Source organism: Melanerpes formicivorus, unplaced genomic scaffold (genome assembly GCF_026170545.1).
Source record: "Melanerpes formicivorus ecotype bairdi unplaced genomic scaffold, bMelFor1.0.p_v2 SCAF_16, whole genome shotgun sequence".
Lineage (NCBI taxonomy): Eukaryota > Metazoa > Chordata > Aves > Piciformes > Picidae > Melanerpes > Melanerpes formicivorus.
In genome coordinates this window covers 1,077,407-1,096,988 of record NW_027142368.1, presented here as the reverse complement: position 1 = coordinate 1,096,988, position 19,582 = coordinate 1,077,407, and the positions used below count along the sequence as shown (strand labels likewise).

The 19,582-nt window shown below is 54.9% G+C and overlaps 1 protein-coding gene across 3 annotated transcripts in view; it reads right to left on the bottom strand.

The window, feature by feature from the left end:
- MUC2 (mucin 2, oligomeric mucus/gel-forming) overlaps positions 1–19,582 on the bottom strand; it is an 84,682-nt gene that overhangs the window by 23,723 nt on the left and 41,377 nt on the right. The window contains exons 26-40 of one of the 3 annotated variants that reach the window (XM_068147781.1): positions 18,916–19,063; positions 18,103–18,146; positions 16,525–16,719; positions 15,192–15,221; positions 14,085–14,534; positions 12,333–12,650; positions 11,225–11,938; positions 10,039–10,830; positions 8,703–9,644; positions 7,367–8,308; positions 6,424–6,975; positions 5,256–6,029; positions 3,725–4,864; positions 2,410–3,330; positions 214–2,016 (exon numbers count right to left, since the gene is read on the bottom strand). In XM_068147781.1, the coding sequence (XP_068003882.1) occupies positions 214–2,016; positions 2,410–3,330; positions 3,725–4,864; positions 5,256–6,029; positions 6,424–6,975; positions 7,367–8,308; positions 8,703–9,644; positions 10,039–10,830; positions 11,225–11,938; positions 12,333–12,650; positions 14,085–14,534; positions 15,192–15,221; positions 16,525–16,719; positions 18,103–18,146; positions 18,916–19,063 (9,765 nt within the window). The remainder of the gene's footprint in view (positions 1–213; positions 2,017–2,409; positions 3,331–3,724; positions 4,865–5,255; positions 6,030–6,423; positions 6,976–7,366; positions 8,309–8,702; positions 9,645–10,038; positions 10,831–11,224; positions 11,939–12,332; positions 12,651–14,084; positions 14,535–15,191; positions 15,222–16,524; positions 16,720–18,102; positions 18,147–18,915; positions 19,064–19,582) is intronic. The other 2 variants (XM_068147782.1, XM_068147783.1) reach the window with 2 other exon arrangements.

The following is a 19,582-nucleotide window of genomic DNA, read 5'->3' as shown; positions in this document are numbered from 1 at the left end:
CTGTCCATGGCAGAGAGATTTGACTAAAAGATCTACAAAAAGGTGCCCTGCAAGCCAAATTCTGCCATGGTTCTATGCTAATTTAGAACTGTCCAGCAGGTATACCTTCAGAGAAGTGAAATTCAAACAGAAGTTAGGCTGCAAAAAGAAAAACAAAACCAAAGGGATTTTTCCCATTATAATGGCAAAATGACAACACAGCCAGAGGATTACCTTGCTGTCCTTCAGTTGGTGGCACTACTGGGGGTTTGGTAACTATAGTTGGACCTGGGACCGTGCTTGCAGTAGTTGTGCTGCTGGGAGGTGTTGTGGTCGTGGTGCTGCTGGGAGGTGGTGGTGTTGTGGTTGTGGTACTGGGAGGAGGTGGGGTGGTTGTGGTGCTAGATGGTGGCACAGTGGTTGTGGTGGTGCTGAGAGGAGATGTTGTGGTGGTGGTACTGGGAGGAAGCGTGGTGGTGGTGGTGCTGGGAGGAAGAGTCGTGGTGGTGGTGCTGGGAGGAAGCGTCGTGGTGGTGGTGCTGGGAGGAGGCGTGGTGGTGGTGCTGGGAGGAAGCGTCGTGGTGGAGGTGCTGGGAGGAGGCGTGGTGGTGGTGCTGGGAGGAAGCGTCGTGGTGGTGGTGCTGGGAGGAGGCGTGGTGGTGGTGCTGGGAGGAAGCGTCGTGGTGGTGGTGCTCGGAGGAGGTGTGGAGGTGGTGCTGGGCGGAAGAATCGTGGTGGTGGTGCTGGGAGGAAGTGTGGTAGTGGTGGTGCTGGGAGGAAGCGTCGTGGTGGTGGTGATGGGAGGAAGCGTCGTGGTGGTGGTGCTGGGAGGAAGCGTCGTGGTGGTGCTCGGAGGAGGTGTGGAGGTGGTGGTGCTGGGAGGAAGCGTCGTGGTGGTGGTGATGGGAGGAAGCGTCGTGGTGGTGGTGATGGGAGGAAGCGTCGTGGTGGTGGTGCTGGGAGGAGGCGTGGTGGTGGTGCTGGGAGGAGGCGTGGTGGTGGTGCTTGGAGGAGGTGTGGAGGTGGTGCTGGGCGGAAGAGTCGTGGAGGTGGTGCTGGGAGGAAGTGTGGTGGTGGTGGTGCTGGGAGGAAGCGTCGTGGTGGTGCTCGGAGGAGGTGTGGAGGTGGTGCTGGGCGGAAGAGTCGTGGAGGTGGTGCTGGGAGGAAGTGTGGTGGTGGTGGTGCTGGGAGGAGGTGTGGTGGTGGTGGTGCTGGGAGGAAGTGTCGTGGTGGTGGTGCTGGGAGGAAGTGTGGTGGTGGTGGTACTGGGAGGAAGTGTGGTGGTGGTGGTGCTGGGAGGAAGCGTGGTGGTGGTGCTGGGAGGAAGCGTCGTGGTGGTGCTGGGCGGAAGAGTCGTGGTGGTGGTGCTGGGAGGAAGTGTGGTGGTGGTGGGAGGAGGTGTCGTGGTGGTGGTGCTGCTGGGAGGAGGCGTGGTGGTGGTGGTGCTGGGAGGAGGCGTGGTGGTGCTGGGAGGAAGAGTTGTGGTGGTGGTGGTGGTGCTGGGAGGAGACGACGTGATGGTGGTGCTGAGAGGAGGCGTGGTGGTGGTGCTGGGAGGAAGTGTCGTGGTGGTGGTGCTGGGAGGAGGTGTGTAGGTGGTGGTGCTAGGAGGAAGAGTCGTGGTGGTGGTGCTGGGAGGAGGTGTCGTGGTGGTGATGGGAAGAGCCGTGGTGGTGGTGGTGGTGGTGGTGGTGACTGGGGTGCTGGTAGGTCCTGAAATGCACTCTGGCAAGTTAGGAATGCAGCAGACACTGATCTCATAGTTGAGGCAGACAGGCATTGGAATTATCCCTCCCGTGGTCTGGTCCTTGTTGTTACAGATCAGGCCGTGCTGCACGCTGCATTCCACCTTCTGCCCTAAGTTTTCAATGGGAGTGTCAGGGAATTTTGTTGCTCTGCAGGAAATGTTCTCTGCTTTGGCACACTCCCAGGAGGGGATTTCGTTTTCAATGTTTTCAAAGGTTTCGTAGTCGCCACTGTCGCTGTCAGGAGTTGGGTAGCTCACATCAATCCAGTCGCTCCATTGGCAGCTACAGTCTGGGGGACACAAGAGCAACAGTTAGACACAGCAGGGCAGAACATAACACTCGCAGGTGGTGCTCTGGGCCTCCACTGCACACAAGGCTGGCCCTGGGGCACTTCTACACTGGTCACCAGGCTTGGCCACAACAAAGCTCATGTGTCTGGGCAGGCCTCCCCTTCTCGCCCCACAGAGCACAGCAGGGTCAGATATGGACACAGGCACTGCCAAGCCATGGAGGGTCCCTCCCAGCCAGGGCACCTGGCTCTCTTGGGCTTCTGGTGTGCAAAAGCCAGTCTTGTAAGGGGACTGCATGATAGGGGCAGCACAGGACAGACAGTGAAGGTGCTCAGAGAGCATCATCTGCTGCACAGCAAGGCATCACACAAGGCCACAAAGCAGACTCATACCTATAGGGGTGCCGGTGGTGGTGGGGATGGGAGGATGCACTGTAGTGGTGGTGGTGCTGGGAGGTGGTGGTGTGGTGGTGGTGGTGCTGGGAGGAAGTGTGGTGGGGGTGCTGCTGGGAGGAAGTGTGGTGGTGCTGCTGCTGGGAGGAAGAGTGGTGGTGGTGGTGCTGGGAGGAGGCGACGTGGTGGTGGTGGTGCTGGGTGGAGGCGACGTCGTGGTTGTGCTGGGAGGAAGCGTCGTGGTGGTGCTGGGAGGAAGCGTGGTGGTGGTGGTGCTGGGAGGAGACGTGGTGGTGGTGGTGCTGGGAGGAGGCGTGGTGGTGGTGGTGCTGGGAGGAGACGTGGTGGTGGTGGTGCTGGGAGGAAGCGTGGTGGAGGTGGTGCTGGGAGGAGACGTGGTGGTGGTGGTGCTGGGAGGAGGCGTGGTGGTGGTGCTGGGAGGAGGCGTGGTGGTGGTGCTGGGAGGAGACGTCGTGGTGGTGATGGGAGGAGGCAACGTGGTGGTGCTGGAAGGAAGCGTCGTGGTGGTGCTGGGAGAAGACGTGGTGGTGGTGGTGGTGGTGGTGGTGGTGGTGGTGACTGGGGTGCTGGTAGGTCCTGAAATGCACTCTGGCAAGTTAGGAATGCAGCAGACACTGATCTCATAGTTGAGGCAGACAGGCATTGGAATTATCCCTCCCGTGGTCTGGTCCTTGTTGTTACAGATCAGGCCGTGCTGCACGCTGCATTCCACCTTCTGCCCTAAGTTTTCAATGGGAGTGTCAGGGAATTTTGTTGCTCTGCAGGAAATGTTCTCTGCTTTGGCACACTCCCAGGAGGGGATTTCGTTTTCAATGTTTTCAAAGGTTTCGTAGTCGCCACTGTCGCTGTCAGGAGTTGGGTAGCTCACATCAATCCACTCGCTCCAGCGGCAGCTACAGTCTGGGGGACACAAGAGCAACAGTTAGACACAGCAGGGCAGAACACAACACTCGCAGGTGGTGCTCTGGGCCTCCACTGCACACAAGGCTGGCCCTGGGGCACTTCCACACTGGTCACCAGGCTTGGCCACAACAAAGCTCATGTGCCTGGGCAGGCCTCCCCTTCTCGCCCCACAAAGCACAGCAGGGTCAAATATGGACACAGGCACTGCCAAGCCATGGAGCGTCCCCTCCCAGCCAGGGCACCTGGCTCTCTTGGGCTTCTGGTGTGCAAAAGCTAGTCTTGTAAGGGGACTGCATGATAGGGGCAGCACAGGACAGACAATGCAGGTGCTCAGAGAGCATCATCTGCTGCACAGCAAGGCATCACACAAGGCCTGAAAGCAGACACATACCGATAGGGCTGCCGGTGGTGGTGGTGATGGGAGGAGTTGTCGTGGTGGTGCTGGGAGGAAGCGTGGTGGTGGTGGTGCTGGGAGGAGATGTCGTGGTGGTGGTGCTGGGAGGAGGCGTGGTGGTGGTTGTGCTGGGAGGAGGCGTGGTGGTGGTGCTGGGAGGAAGTGTGGTGGTGGTGGTGCTGGGAGGAGACGTCGCGGTGGTGGTGCTGGGAGGAAGCGTGGTGGTGGTGCTGGGAGGAAGCGTCGTGGTGGTGGTGCTGGGAGGAAGCGTTGTGGTGGTGCTGGGAGGAGGCGTGGTGGTGGTGGTGCTGGGAGGAGGCGTGGTGGTGGTACTGGGAGGAGGTGTGGTGGTGGTGGTGCTGGGAGGAAGTGTCGTGGTGGTGCTGCTAGGAGGAAGTGTGGTGGTGGTAGTGCTGGGAGGAGGTGTGGTGGTGGTGGTGCTGGGAGGAAGTGTCGTGGTGGTGCTGGGAGGAGGCGTGGTGGTGGTGGTGCTGGGAGGAGGCGTGGTGGTGGTGGTGCTGGGAGGAAGTGTCGTGGTGGTGCTGCTAGGAGGAAGTGTGGTGGTGGTGGTGGTGCTGGGAGGAGGCGTGGTGGTAGTGCTGGGAGGAGGTGTGGTGGTGGTGGTGCTGGGAGGAAGTGTGGTGGTGGTGGTGCTGGGAGGAGGCGTGGTGGTGGTGATGGGAGGAAGTGTCGTGGTGGTGGTGATGGGAGGAGACGTGGTGGTGCTGGGAGGAAGCGTCGTGGTGGTGGTGCTGGGAGAAGACGTGGTGGTGGTGCTGGTGGTGGTGGTGGTGACTGGGGTGCTGGTAGGTCCTGAAATGCACTCTGGCAAGTTAGGAATGCAGCAGACACTGATCTCATAGTTGAGGCAGACAGGCATTGGAATTATCCCTCCCGTGGTCTGGTCCTTGTTGTTACAGATCAGGCCGTGCTGCACGCTGCATTCCACCTTCTGCCCTAAGTTTTCAATGGGAGTGTCAGGGAATTTTGCTGCTCTGCAGGAAATGTTCTCTGCTTTGGCACACTCCCAGGAGGGGATTTCGTTTTCAATGTTTTCAAAGGTTTCGTAGTCGCCACTGTCGCTGTCAGGAGTTGGGTAGCTCACATCAATCCACTCGCTCCAGCGGCAGCTACAGTCTGGGGGACACAAGAGCAACAGTTAGACACAGCAGGGCAGAACATACTCGCAGGTGGTGCTCTGGGCCTCCACTGCACACAAGGCTGGCCCTGGGGCACTTCTACACCGGTCACCAGGCTTGGCCACAACAAAGCTCATGTGCCTGGGCAGGCCTCCCCTTCTCGCCCCACAGAGCACAGCAGGGCCAGATCTGGACACAGGCACTGCCAAGCCATGGAGTTTCCCCTCCCAGCCAGGGCACCTGGCTCTCTTGGGCTTCTGGTGTGCAAAAGCCAGTCTTGTAAGGGGACTGCGTGATAGGGGCAGCACAGGAGAGACAGTGTAGGTGCTCAGAGAGCATCATCTGCTGCACAGCAAGGCATCACACAAGGCCTGAAAGCAGACACATACCTATAGGGCTGCCGGTGGTGGTGGTGATGGGAGGAGTTGTCGTGGTGGTGCTGGGAGGAAGTGTGGTGGTGGTGGTGCTGGGAGGAGATGTTGTGGTGGTGGTGCTGGGAGGAGGCGTGGTGGTGGTTGTGCTGGGAGGAAGCGTGGTGGTGGTGGTGCTCGGAGGAGGCGTGGTGGTGGTGCTGGGAGGAAGTGTCGTGGTGGTGGTGCTGGGAGGAGGCGTGGTGGTGGTGGTGCTGGGAGGAGACGTCGTGGTGGTGCTCGGAGGAGGTGTCGTGGTGGTGCTGGGAGGAGGTGTCGTGGTGCTGGGAGGAAGCGTGGTGGTGGTGCTCGGAGGAGGTGTCGTGGTGGTGGTGCTCGGAGGAGGCGTGGTGGTGGTGGGGGTGCTGGGAGGAAGCGTGGTGGTGGTGGTGCTGGTGGTGGTGGAGGTGACTGGGGTGCTGGTAGGTCCTGAAATGCACTCTGGCAAGTTAGGAATGCAGCAGACACTGATCTCATAGTTGAGGCAGACAGGCATTGGAATTATCCCTCCCGTGGTCTGGTCCTTGTTGTTACAGATCAGGCCCTGCTGCACGCTGCATTCCACCTTCTGCCCTAAGTTTTCAATGGGAGTGTCAGGGAATTTTGCTGCTCTGCAGGAAATGTTCTCTGCTTTGGCACACTCCCAGGAGGGGATTTCGTTTTCAATGTTTTCAAAGGTTTCATAGTCGCCACTGTCGCTGTCAGGAGTTGGGTAGCTCACATCAATCCAGTCGCTCCAGCGGCAGCTACAGTCTGGGAGACACAAGAGCAATAGTTAGACACAGCAGGGCAGAACATAACACTCGCAGGTGGTGCTCTGGGCCTCCACTGCACACAAGGCTGGCCCTGGGGCACTTCTACACTGGTCCCCAGGCTTGGCCACAACAAAGCTCATGTGCCTGGGCAGGCCTCCCCTTCTCGCCCCACAGAGCACAGCAGGGCCAGATCTGGACACAGGCACTACCAAGCTATGGACCGTCCCCTCCCAGCCAGGGCACCTGGTTCTCTTGGGCTTCTGGTGTGCAAAAGCCAGTCTTGTAAGGGGACTGCGTGATAGGGGCAGCACAGGAGAGACAATGTAGGTGCTCAGAGAGCATCATCTGCTGCACAGCAAGGCATCACACAAGGCCTGAAAGCAGACACATACCGATAGGGCTGCTGGTGGTGGTGGTGGTGCTGGGAGGAAGCGTGGTGGTGGTGGTGCTGGGAGGAGATGTCGTGGTGGTGGTGCTGGGAGGAAGTGTGGTGGTGGTGGTGGTGGTGCTGGGAGGAGGCATGGTGGTGGTGGTGCTGGGAGGAGGCGTGGTGGTGGTGGTGCTGGGAGGAGGCGTGGTGGTGCTGGTGGTGGTGGTGGTGACTGGGGTGCTGGTAGGTCCTGAAATGCACTCTGGCAAGTTAGGAATGCAGCAGACACTGATCTCATAGTTGAGGCAGACAGGCATTGGAATTATCCCTCCCGTGGTCTGGTCCTTGTTGTTACAGATCAGGCCGTGCTGCACGCTGCATTCCACCTTCTGCCCTAAGTTTTCAATGGGAGTGTCAGGGAATTTTGCTGCTCTGCAGGAAATGTTCTCTGCTTTGGCACACTCCCAGGAGGGGATTTCGTTTTCAATGTTTTCAAAGGTTTCGTAGTCGCCACTGTCGCTGTCAGGAGTTGGGTAGCTCACATCAATCCACTCGCTCCAGCGGCAGCTACAGTCTGGGGGACACAAGAGCAACAGTTAGACACAGCAGGGCAGAACATACTCGCAGGTGGTGCTCTGGGCCTCCACTGCACACAAGGCTGACCCTGGGGCACTTCCACACTGGTCACCAGGCTTGGCCACAACAAAGCTCATGTGCCTGGGCAGGCCTCCCCTTCTCGCCCCACAGAGCACAGCAGGGTCAGATATGGACACAGGCACTGCCAAGCCATGGAGCGTCCCCTCCCAGCCAGGGCACCTGGCTCTCTTGGGCTTCTGGTGTGCAAAAGCCAGTCTTGTAAGGGGACTGCATGATAGGGGCAGCACAGGACAGACAATGTAGGTGCTCAGAGAGCATCATCTGCTGCACAGCAAGGCATCACACAAGGCCTCAAAGCAGACACATACCTATAGGGCTGCCGGTGGTGATGGGAGGAGTTGTCGTGGGGGTGCTGGAAGGAAGCGTGGTGGTGGTGGTGCTGGGAGGAGATGTCGTGGTGGTGGTGCTGGGAGGAGGCGTGGTGGTGGTTGTGCTGGGAGGAGGCGTGGTGGTGGTGGTGCTGGGAGGAGGCGTGGTGGTGGTGGTGCTGGGAGGAGGCGTGGTGGTGGTGGTGCTGGGAGGAGGCGTCGTGGTGGTGGTGCTGGGAGGAAGCGTTGTGGTGGTGGTGCTGGGAGGAGGTGTGGTGGTGGTGGTGCTGGGAGGAGGTGTGGTGGTGCTGGGAGGAGGCGTGGTGGTGGTGGTGCTGGGAGGAAGTGTCGTGGTGGTGCTGCTAGGAGGAAGTGTGGTGGTGGTGGTGTTGGGAGGAGGCGTGGTGGTAGTGCTGGGAGGAGGTGTGGTGGTGGTGGTGCTGGGAGGAGGTGTGGTGGTGCTGGGAGGAGGCGTGGTGGTGGTGGTGCTGGGAGGAAGTGTCGTGGTGGTGCTGCTGGGAGGAAGTGTGGTGGTGGTGCTGGGAGGAGGCGTGGTGGTGGTGATGGGAGGAGACGTGGTGGTGCTGGTGGTGGTGGTGACTGGGGTGCTGGTAGGTCCTGAAATGCACTCTGGCAAGTTAGGAATGCAGCAGACACTGATCTCATAGTTGAGGCAGACAGGCATTGGAATTATCCCTCCCAGTGTCTGGTCCTTGTTGTTACAGATCAGGCCGTGCTGCACGCTGCATTCCACCTTCTGCCCTAAGTTTTCAATGGATGTGTCAGGGAATTTTGCTGCTCTGCAGGAAATGTTCTCTGCTTTGGCACACTCCCAGGAGGGGATTTCATTTTCAATGTTTTCAAAGGTTTCGTAGTCGCCACTATCTCTGTCAGGAGTTGGGTAGCTCACATCAATCCAGTCGCTCCATTGGCAGCTACAGTCTGGGGGACACAAGAGCAACAGTTAGACACAGCAGGGCAGAACATAACACTCGCAGGTGGTGCTCTGGGCCTCCACTGCACACAAGGCTGGCCCTGGGGCACTTCTACACTGGTCACCAGGCTTGGCCACAACAAAGCTCATGTGCCTGGGCAGGCCTCCCCTTCTCGCCCCACAGAGCACAGCAGGGCCAGATCTGGACACAGGCACTGCCAAGCCATGGAGTTTCCCCTCCCAGCCAGGGCACCTGGCTCTCTTGGGCTTCTGGTGTGCAAAAGCCAGTCTTGTAAGGGGACTGCATGATAGGGGCAGCACAGGACAGACAATGTAGGTGCTCAGAGAGCATCATCTGCTGCACAGCAAGGCATCACACAAGGCCTCAAAGCAGACACATACCTATAGGGCTGCCGGTGGTGATGGGAGGAGTTGTCGTGGGGGTGCTGGAAGGAAGCGTGGTGGTGGTGGTGCTGGGAGGAGATGTCGTGGTGGTGGTGCTGGGAGGAGGCGTGGTGGTGGTTGTGCTGGGAGGAGGCGTGGTGGTGGTGGTGCTGGGAGGAGGCGTGGTGGTGGTGGTGCTGGGAGGAGGCGTGGTGGTGGTGGTGCTGGGAGGAGGCGTCGTGGTGGTGGTGCTGGGAGGAAGCGTTGTGGTGGTGGTGCTGGGAGGAGGTGTGGTGGTGGTGGTGCTGGGAGGAGGTGTGGTGGTGCTGGGAGGAGGCGTGGTGGTGGTGGTGCTGGGAGGAAGTGTCGTGGTGGTGCTGCTAGGAGGAAGTGTGGTGGTGGTGGTGTTGGGAGGAGGCGTGGTGGTAGTGCTGGGAGGAGGTGTGGTGGTGGTGGTGCTGGGAGGAGGTGTGGTGGTGCTGGGAGGAGGCGTGGTGGTGGTGGTGCTGGGAGGAAGTGTCGTGGTGGTGCTGCTGGGAGGAAGTGTGGTGGTGGTGCTGGGAGGAGGCGTGGTGGTGGTGATGGGAGGAGACGTGGTGGTGCTGGTGGTGGTGGTGACTGGGGTGCTGGTAGGTCCTGAAATGCACTCTGGCAAGTTAGGAATGCAGCAGACACTGATCTCATAGTTGAGGCAGACAGGCATTGGAATTATCCCTCCCAGTGTCTGGTCCTTGTTGTTACAGATCAGGCCGTGCTGCACGCTGCATTCCACCTTCTGCCCTAAGTTTTCAATGGATGTGTCAGGGAATTTTGCTGCTCTGCAGGAAATGTTCTCTGCTTTGGCACACTCCCAGGAGGGGATTTCATTTTCAATGTTTTCAAAGGTTTCGTAGTCGCCACTATCTCTGTCAGGAGTTGGGTAGCTCACATCAATCCAGTCGCTCCATTGGCAGCTACAGTCTGGGGGACACAAGAGCAACAGTTAGACACAGCAGGGCAGAACATAACACTCGCAGGTGGTGCTCTGGGCCTCCACTGCACACAAGGCTGGCCCTGGGGCACTTCTACACTGGTCACCAGGCTTGGCCACAACAAAGCTCATGTGCCTGGGCAGGCCTCCCCTTCTCGCCCCACAGAGCACAGCAGGGCCAGATCTGGACACAGGCACTGCCAAGCCATGGAGTTTCCCCTCCCAGCCAGGGCACCTGGCTCTCTTGGGCTTCTGGTGTGCAAAAGCTAGTCTTGTAAGGGGACTGCATGATAGGGGCAGCACAGGACAGACAATGTAGGTGCTCAGAGAGCATCATCTGCTGCACAGCAAGGCATCACACAAGGCCTCAAAGCAGACACATACCTATAGGGCTGCCGGTGGTGGTGGTGATGGGAGGAGTTGTCGTGGTGATGCTGGGAGGAAGCGTGGTGGTGGTGGTGCTGGGAGGAGATGTCGTGGTGGTGGTGCTGGGAGGAGGCGTGGTGGTGGTTGTGCTGGGAGGAGGCGTGGTGGTTGTGCTGGGAGGAAGTGTGGTGGTGGTGGTGCTGGGAGGAGACGTCGTGGTGGTGGTGCTGGGAGGAGACGTTGTGGTGGTGGTGCTGGGAGGAAGCGTGGTGGTGGTGCTGGGAGGAAGCGTGGTGGTGGTGCTGGGAGGAGGCGTGGTGGTGGTGCTCGGAGGAGGTGTTGTGGTGGTGGTGCTCGGAGGAGGTGTGGTGGTGCTGGGAGGAAGCGTGGTGGTGGTGGTGCTGGGAGGAGGCGTGGTGGTGGTGCTGCTGGGAGAAGACGTGGTGGTGGTGGTGGTGGTGGTGGTGACTGGGGTGCTGGTAGGTCCTGAAATGCACTCTGGCAAGTTAGGAATGCAGCAGACACTGATCTCATAGTTGAGGCAGACAGGCATTGGAATTATCCCTCCCGTGGTCTGGTCCTTGTTGTTACAGATCAGGCCGTGCTGCACGCTGCATTCCACCTTCTGCCCTAAGTTTTCAATGGGAGTGTCAGGGAATTTTGCTGCTCTGCAGGAAATGTTCTCCGCTTTGGCACACTCCCAGGAGGGGATTTCGTTTTCAATGTTTTCAAAGGTTTCATAGTCGCCACTGTCGCTGTCAGGAGTTGGGTAGCTCACATCAATCCAGTCGCTCCAGCGGCAGCTACAGTCTGGGAGACACAAGAGCAATAGTTAGACACAGCAGGGCAGAACATAACACTCGCAGGTGGTGCTCTGGGCCTCCACTGCACACAAGGCTGGCCCTGGGGCACTTCTACACTGGTCCCCAGGCTTGGCCACAACAAAGCTCATGTGCCTGGGCAGGCCTCCCCTTCTCGCCCCACAGAGCACAGCAGGGCCAGATCTGGACACAGGCACTACCAAGCTATGGACCGTCCCCTCCCAGCCAGGGCACCTGGTTCTCTTGGGCTTCTGGTGTGCAAAAGCCAGTCTTGTAAGGGGACTGCGTGATAGGGGCAGCACAGGAGAGACAATGTAGGTGCTCAGAGAGCATCATCTGCTGCACAGCAAGGCATCACACAAGGCCTGAAAGCAGACACATACCGATAGGGCTGCTGGTGGTGGTGGTGGTGCTGGGAGGAAGCGTGGTGGTGGTGGTGCTGGGAGGAGATGTCGTGGTGGTGGTGCTGGGAGGAAGTGTGGTGGTGGTGGTGCTGTGAGGAGGCGTCGTGGTGGTGGTGCTGGGAGGAGGCGTCGTGGTGGTGGTGCTGGGAGGAGACGTCGTGGTGGTGGTGCTGGGAGGAGACGTCGTGGTGGTGGTGCTGGGAGGAGGCGTGGTGGTGGTGCTGGGAGGAGGCGTGGTGGTGGTGCTCGGAGGAGGTGTTGTGGTGGTGGTGCTGGGAGGAGGTGTGGTGGTGCTGGGAGGAAGCGTGGTGGTGGTGGTGCTGGGAGGAGGCGTGGTGGTGGTGGTGGTGACTGGGGTGCTGGTAGGTCCTGAAATGCACTCTGGCAAGTTAGGAATGCAGCAGACACTGATCTCATAGTTGAGGCAGACAGGCATTGGAATTATCCCTCCCGTGGTCTGGTCCTTGTTGTTACAGATCAGGCCCTGCTGCACGCTGCATTCCACCTTCTGCCCTAAGTTTTCAATGGGAGTGTCAGGGAATTTTGCTGCTCTGCAGGAAATGTTCTCTGCTTTGGCACACTCCCAGGAGGGGATTTCGTTTTCAATGTTTTCAAAGGTTTCGTAGTCGCCACTGTCGCTGTCAGGAGTTGGGTAGCTCACATCAATCCACTCGCTCCAGCGGCAGCTACAGTCTGGGAGACACAAGAGCAACAGTTAGACACAGCAGGGCAGAACATAACACTCGCAGGTGGTGCTCTGGGCCTCCACTGCACACAAGGCTGGCCCTGGGGCACTTCTACACTGGTCACCAGGCTTGGCCACAACAAAGCTCATGTGCCTGGGCAGGCCTCCCCTTCTCGCCCCACAGAGCACAGCAGGGCCAGATCTAGACACAGGCACTACCAAGCCATGGAGCGTCCCCTCCCAGCCAGGGCACCTGGCTCTCTTGGGCTTCTGGTGTGCAAAAGCCAGTCTTGTAAGGGGACTGCGTGATAGGGGCAGCACAGGAGAGACAGCGTAGGTGCTCAGAGAGCATCATCTGCTGCACAGCAAGGCATCACACAAGGCCTCAAAGCAGACACATACCTATAGGGCTGCTGGTGGTGGTGCTGGGAGGAAGCGTGGTGGTGGTGGTGCTGGGAGATGTCGTGGTGGTGGTGCTGGGAGGAGGCGTGGTGGTGGTGGTGCTGGGAGGAGGCGTGGTGGTGGTGGTGCTCGGAGGCGTCGTGGTGGTGCTGCTGGGAGGAGGCGTCGTGGTGGTGCTGCTGGGAGGAGGCGTCGTGGTGGTGCTGCTGGGAGGAGGCGTCGTGGTGGTGCTGCTGGGAGGCTGTGGAGGTGTTGGCACAGGAGTAGTGGTCGATATGGGTGGAGGGGTGTCTGTGCTCGTCGTGGTTGAAGGTGGTGCTGTTTGAAGCAGCAAGGAGAGACAGGTCAGACAAAGGTGCAAGAGAGGTTAGTGGGACATAATATGCACTGAACACAGGTTGTGAACAGAATGTAGCTTCCACAGATTGACAGCAGTCAGCCCACTCTTAGGACACTGAGGGCCTGTTTCACCAGACCTTCCTTTCTGTCCCCAGAGAATTCCAGAGCAGTGCGCAGAGAGTCCTTTCCTAGGAAAAAAATCTAGAAATGTTGCTCTAATGTGCTTCTCATTAAATCTCACTTAAAATACCTGCCAAGAAGTAAAAGGGAGGAGTAAGGCTCTGGGAGGCTTTCTGTTGGCCTTACTACTCAGAACATCTCTCAGTCTCTTGGAGTAAGAACTTAGAGGGGAAGCTACGGTCTGGGAAGGAAACAAGCATTTATAGAATGGTTTGACCTTAAATATCATCCAGTTCCTACCCCCCTGCCATGTGCAGGCACACCTCCCACCAGCCCAGGCCTCATCCAGCCTGGCCTTCAACACCTCCATGGAGGAGGCAGCCACAGCCTCCCTGGGTAACCTTTGCCAGCATCTCCCCACCCTCACTTTCAAGAATTTCTTCCTAATCTCCAGGCTCAATCTCCCCTCCTCAGCTTCAATCCATTCCTTCTCATCCCATCACAACAAACTCTGGTAAAAGGTCCCTTCACAGCTTTCTTGTAGGCCTGCTTCAGGTACTGGAAGGCTGCTCTAAGGTCTCCCTGGAGCCTTCTTTTCTCCAGGCTGAGCAACCCCAACTCTCTCAGCCTGTCCCCACAGGGGAATTTCTCCAGCCCTCTGGCAACATTCCCACAGGAAAATGTTTTGCTCTGAAATTCACATAAAATACGAAAAAACCCAGCAAGAACCAAATCCAAGTTCCCTGTTATTTGCTAGCAAATAGAATTATGCAAAAATCAATATTAATAGTAGGTAACTGCTGATGCTTATAATGAACAGATGTTACTAACAGGGTGAGTTCAATATCTCTGAACTATACATTGCTTAGTAAGGGAATATATTCCTGTCTGTTTGTAATTTCCCTGTGTCAGCCTGATGAAGTAGTTCACAGAGTCACTACTCGATAGCAGCAGCCAAAGGCCACAGTTCATAGCAAGGGGCAACCTTCAGAGTGAAGGCAGGAAGAGAAATCCTTCCTAAATCCATAACCACAGGCAAACTTTAGCACTGAGGGACGGAAAGCAGCATGAGAAAGGCAAGTTCTGCACAACCCCACCCAGACAACACCCAAAATGATGGTACTCTACATCATCTTGTACCACAGGTCCTTCTGGGAACCTTCTCTCCAGCAGAAGGATAGATCCCCAAGCCAAGACTTCCTGGCAGCTCAATATCTGCTGTAGAGAAGCCATGCCTTTAGTAGCCAACAGCCCTTTATTTCTCCTATGTCAAAACATGAGTCTGCTAAATACCTGAAGAGGTTGAAGGTCTTGGAGTGGTGGTGGTTGGGGTAGATGTGGTTGTGGTGGGCCGCCTGGTTGTAGTGGGGGTGGGTACTGTTGTGCTGGAAGTGGTTGTAGTTGGTGTTGAAGTTGGTTTAGTCTCACAAGAGGTTTCTTGCTGCTCGCAGCAGTTTACCCTGATTTCATAATTGTAGCAGAGTTCCCACATAGTCACATCTTGATCCTTGTTGTTACAGATCAGTCCATAAGACACATTGCACTCTACTTTCTGGCCAAGTTCCTCTATGCTCACATCAGGCACATCTTTAGCCCTGCACTCAATTGTCTCAGGAGCTTTACAGATTTTGTCTCCGTATTTCTTTCTTATGGCCTCGTACGTTTCATAGTCACCGCCATCCACTTCTGGATTGCTAACATCAAACCACTGGGTCCAGTCACAGACTAACGCAAAGCATGGAGCTGCAAGGAAAGGCAGAGATTCAGCACCTGAGCTTCCAGAAAGCATGCTGAGAAGATTTTCCATCCTATTCTGTTAAGGACTACAGCAGTGCATTGCAACTTGCTGTTTTTCACAAGAGAAATGAGCTCTAACATTGGCTCTGAAGTACCAGGGGATACATTAGGAGGCTTCAGGGAGGTTGTAGCCAGGTGGGGGTTGGTCTCTTCTCCTGGGCAAGCAGCACCAAAACAAGGGGACACAGTCTCAAGCTCTGCCAGGGGAGGTTTAGGCTGCATGTTAGGAAGAAGTTCTTCCCAGAAAGAGAGATTGGCCATTGGAATGTGCTGCCCAGGGAGGTATTTAAGAGGGGAATGGGTGAGGCACTTGGTGCCAAGGTTTAGTTGATTAAATAGTGTTGGGTGATAGATTGGATGATCTTGAAGGTCTTTTCCAGCCTGGTCTGGTCTATTCTATTCTATTCTATTCAAAATAAAATTACAAGCTGAAGCCTTTGAAGATCTTTTACCTTTCTATAATTATCACAATTTTGCAAGTTAGTTATTTGTCTTTTAAGTACCGTTTCTCCCCCCCCTCCTTATTACCCATCTTTAATTTACCCTTCCTTTAAATCTTACTTTGACATTTTTTGATAGCTTAAATTTCTATTTACAACTTACTTGTAGTGATTGGAGGTCTTGTAGTTGTAACTGGAATAGAAGGAGGGGAGAAAAAAGAGAAGAAAAAAGATTACTCCATCATCTGCAAGCATTAAAGAAACACTAATATATGGAATATTAGTTTGAAATGCCCTAATTATATTTGCTTTGGCTGGGGGTGCTGGTTGATGGTAGGCTGAACAGGAGCCTGCAGTGTGCCCAAGCAGCCAGGAGGGCCAATGGCATCCTGGCCTGCATCAAGAACAGTGTGGCCAGCAGGAGCAGGGAGCTCATTCTGCCCCTGTACACTGCACTGGTTAGGCCACACCTCGAGTCCAGTTCTGGGCCCCTCAGTTTAGGAAAGAGGTTGACTTGCTGGAACGAGTCCAGAGAAGGGCAACAAAGTTGGTGAGGTGTTTGGAACGCAGCCCTGTGAGGAGAGACTGAGGGAGCTGGGGTTGCTCAGCATGGAGAGGAGGACACTCAGGGGTGACCTTCTTGCTCTCTACAAGTACCATAAGGGAAGTTGTAGACAGGCGGATGTTGGTCTCTTCTCCCAGGCACCCAGTACCAGAACAAGAGGACACAGCCTCAGGCTGTGCCAGGGGAGGTTTAGGTTGGATTTTAGGAAGAAGTTCTATATAGAGAGAGTGATTGCCCACTGGAATGGGCTGCCTGGGGAGGTGGTGGAGTCCCCATCCCTGGAGGTGCTCAAGAGGAGATTGGACGTGGCACTTGGTGCCATGGTCTAGTCATGAGGTCTGTGGTGACAGGTTGGACTTGATGATCTTTTAGGTCTCTTCCAACCTTGCTCATTCTATGATTCTATGTTCCAGGCTTCTCAGCTTGAGAAGAACGTTGAGACACTTGAAGGTGTCCAGAGAAGGGCAACGAGGCTGGGGAGGGGTCTGGAGCACAGACCTGTGAGGAGAGGCTGAGGGAGCTGGGGTTGCTTAGCCTGCAGAAGAGGAGGCTCAGGGGAGACCTCATTGCTGTCTACAACTACCTGAAGGGAGGTTGTAGACAGGAGGGGGTTGGGCTCTTCTCCCATGCAACCAGCACCAGAACAAGAGGACACAATCTCAAGCTGTGCCAGGGGAGGTTTAGGCTTGAGGTGAGGAAAAATTTCTTCCCAGAAAGAATAATTGGCCATTGGAATGTGCTGCCCAGGAAGGTGGTGGAGTCACCATCCCTGGAGGCGTTCAAAAAATATTGGATGTGGCACTTGGAGCCATGGTTTAGTTGTCAGGAGGTGTTGGGTGATAGGTAATAGATTGGACTTGCTGATCTGGGAGCTCTTTTCCAACCTGGTTGATTGTATGATTCTCTCTGTGCATCTCTTCTGAAGACTTACCTGTGATGGTAGGAGTGGTGCTAGGAGTATGGGTGGAAGTGGTGGTCGGGAAGGATGTTGGACAGGGATAAGTAGTTCCAATAACCACAGAGCCATTTTCTGCACAGATGTATATGATGCATGTTTCACCATTCTCTACCCTGGCCACAACTTCGTCCACTTCATATCTTGTTCCGTTGACGACACAAGGACAGCCTGCAAGAAAGAGCTTCATTGTGCCATTTTTCTGCTGCCAGCTAAGAGACAAAGGCAACTGGCTTGTGGACTAGTAAGCATTTACATGAGACTTGGGCTTCTTTCAGAGCTACACCTGGAGCTTCCAGCTAATACGTTGCACTCATTTATCTTTAAATTTACAGGAACGTAAAACATATTTAGTAAAGCCCTGCAAGAAGGATGGATATTAAGAACAAATTCTTTACCTTGAGGGTAATGAAACACTAGAACAGGTTGCCCAGGAATGTAGTTAAGGTCCCACTCCTGGAGATATTCAAGGTGTGGCTCAAGAGTGCTTTGGGCAGTCTAAACTAGTGCCCAGATGGCCAAGAAGTCCAAGGGCATCCTGGCATGCATCAAGAATAGGGTGGCCAGCAGGAGCAGGGAGGTCATTCTGCCCCTGTACTCAGCACTGGTTAGGCCACACCTTGAGTTCTGTGACCAGTTCTGGGCCCCACAGTTTAAGAAGGACATTGAGACACTTGAAGGTGTCCAGAGAAGGGCAACAAAGCTGGGGAGGGGTCTGGAGCACAGCCCTGTGAGGAGAGGCTGAGGGAGCTGGGGTTGCTTAGCCTGGAGAAGAGGAGGCTCAGGGGAGACCTCCTTGCTCTTTATAACTCCCTGAAGGGAGGTTGTAGCCAGGTGGGGCTTGGTCTCTTCTCCCAGGCAACCAGCACCAGAACAAGAGGACACAGTCTCAAGCTACACCAAGGGAAGTTTAGGCTTGTGGTGAGGAGAAAGTTCTTCCCAGAAAGAGAGATTGGCCATGGGGATGTGCTGCCCAGGGAGGTGGTGGAGTCACCGTCCCTGGAGGTGTTCAAGAAGGGATTGGACGTGGCACTTGGTGCCATGGATTAGTCATGAGGTCTGTGGTGACTGGTTGGACTTAGTGATCTCTTGGAAGGTCTCTTCCAACCTTGGTGATTCTGTGATTCTGCTGAGTGCAGAGGGGCTTGAACTACATGACCTTTGGAGGTCCCTTCTAACCCAGACCACTCTATGATTCTATGAAGAACAGACTTAGAAAACAAGTTTTGGAATGTTCTGAGAGGAATAAGAGCTTCCATTTACTACCTGGCACCTTTCCATAACCCTGCATGTTCTGGGAGTGCAAGCTCTTGTAGTGAAATCCATTACTTTGGGTATGGGGTACAGGGAGAAAATAAGAGGACATGAGAAAAGATTAGACAAGCAGCCCTAACAGAGAAGTTCAAAGATGTTGGCCAATATTCTTTGGCCACAAATTTCACTTGCACTGGGAAGAATTATCCCAAATCAGTACTAAATATCTTGTAGAGAAGACACAGCAGGTTTAGGCATGGTTTTCTTTTTCATCTGTAGAGAAACCCAAACGTTCTTTACCTGGGATTGGTGTGCACTCGATTGATCCCGAGGGGCTGCAGACACTGAAAGCAAAACAGTCAAAGTTTAAAATGTTGCAGATGTTTCATGGCACAGAAATTTAGAGATCTCTCTGCCTTCATCCTGTGGGATATTTTTCTGGGTGCACTATTTTCCAGTCTTGCCTATCATGGTTTTATTCAAGCTCAGATGAACTCTTTCATTCTTTAAGTATCTTAAAACTATCATGGAACCAACTTGTGTTGCAATAAAAACAACTGTTGTCCAGAGGAGTGAACTTAGACCTCAATTAGGCTTTGGGAGCTGGGATTGTTTAGCCTGGAGAAAAGGAGGCTCAGGGGAGACCTTACTGCTCTCTACAACTCCCTGAAGGGAGGTTGTAGACAGGTGGGGGTTGGTCTCTTCTCCCAGGCACCCAGCACCAGAACAAGAGGACAGAGTCTCAAGCTGTACCAGGGGAGTTTTAGGCTGGATGTTAGGAGGAAGTTCTTCCCAGTAAGAGTGATTGGCCTTGGAATGTGCTGCCCAGGGATGTGGTGGAGTCACTGTCCCTGGAGGCATTTAGGAAGAGCCTGGATGAGGCACTTGGTGCCATGGTTTAGATGATTAGATGGTGCTGGGTGATAGGTTGGACTTGATGATCTCTGAGGTCTTTTCCAACCTGGTTAATTTATTCTAGTCTAGTTTAGTCTAGTCAGCTGAATTTCACCTCTGTTTACTTCAGAGCCAGTAAAGAAAACGAGGGGCTGAACATACAGAAATTCTTTCCTGAATTACTACAAAAGGGGTGGGGGGGGTTGCATCTTTCTGTACCATTTTGTGCAATTCTCTTCTGTGGGTGTCTCATTCCCAACAGGGATGTAAGTTCCATTGATGTAACAGCCACATTCATCTGCCTTGACACACTCCTTTGTCTCTTCATTATACACAGGCTTCTCTGGAGGGCACCTGGGGTAGCAACCTGTTGGTGAAAAGTAGAACAGGATACAGGATGAAGATAAAGGGTTAACTCAATGTCTGGATGCCTTCTAAAGTTAACTGAGTCTCACTGAATCAAGTATAGTAAAAGAAACCTCCAAGTTCCAGCTCAAATTAATCCTTAGTCTTTCCAGAAGATTTAAGTCAATCAATTCTTGTTGGTAATGTTGGGGGGAGGAGGGTTTAATCATGAAAACCAGGGAAGTTGTGGTATCCTAGTTCTTGGAGAACCCCCAATTTATATTCATTTCTGTTGCCAGCCACTAACTTTAAGACAAAGAAGCCTTCCAGTGCTTTACAGACAGTGAAATGTGGTCACTAGATCAACTATATTTTTGTGAAGAACTTTTTTACTACCTTCATAGAAACACTAGACCTTGATCATGTGCCTTTAGTAGACCAAATGTCTCCAGCCCAAATAGATAATTCATGATCTCTAAGGTCCCTTCCAAGCTAAACCATTCTATGAATCTCAAGCACAAGGACTTGCACCTCCCAATTC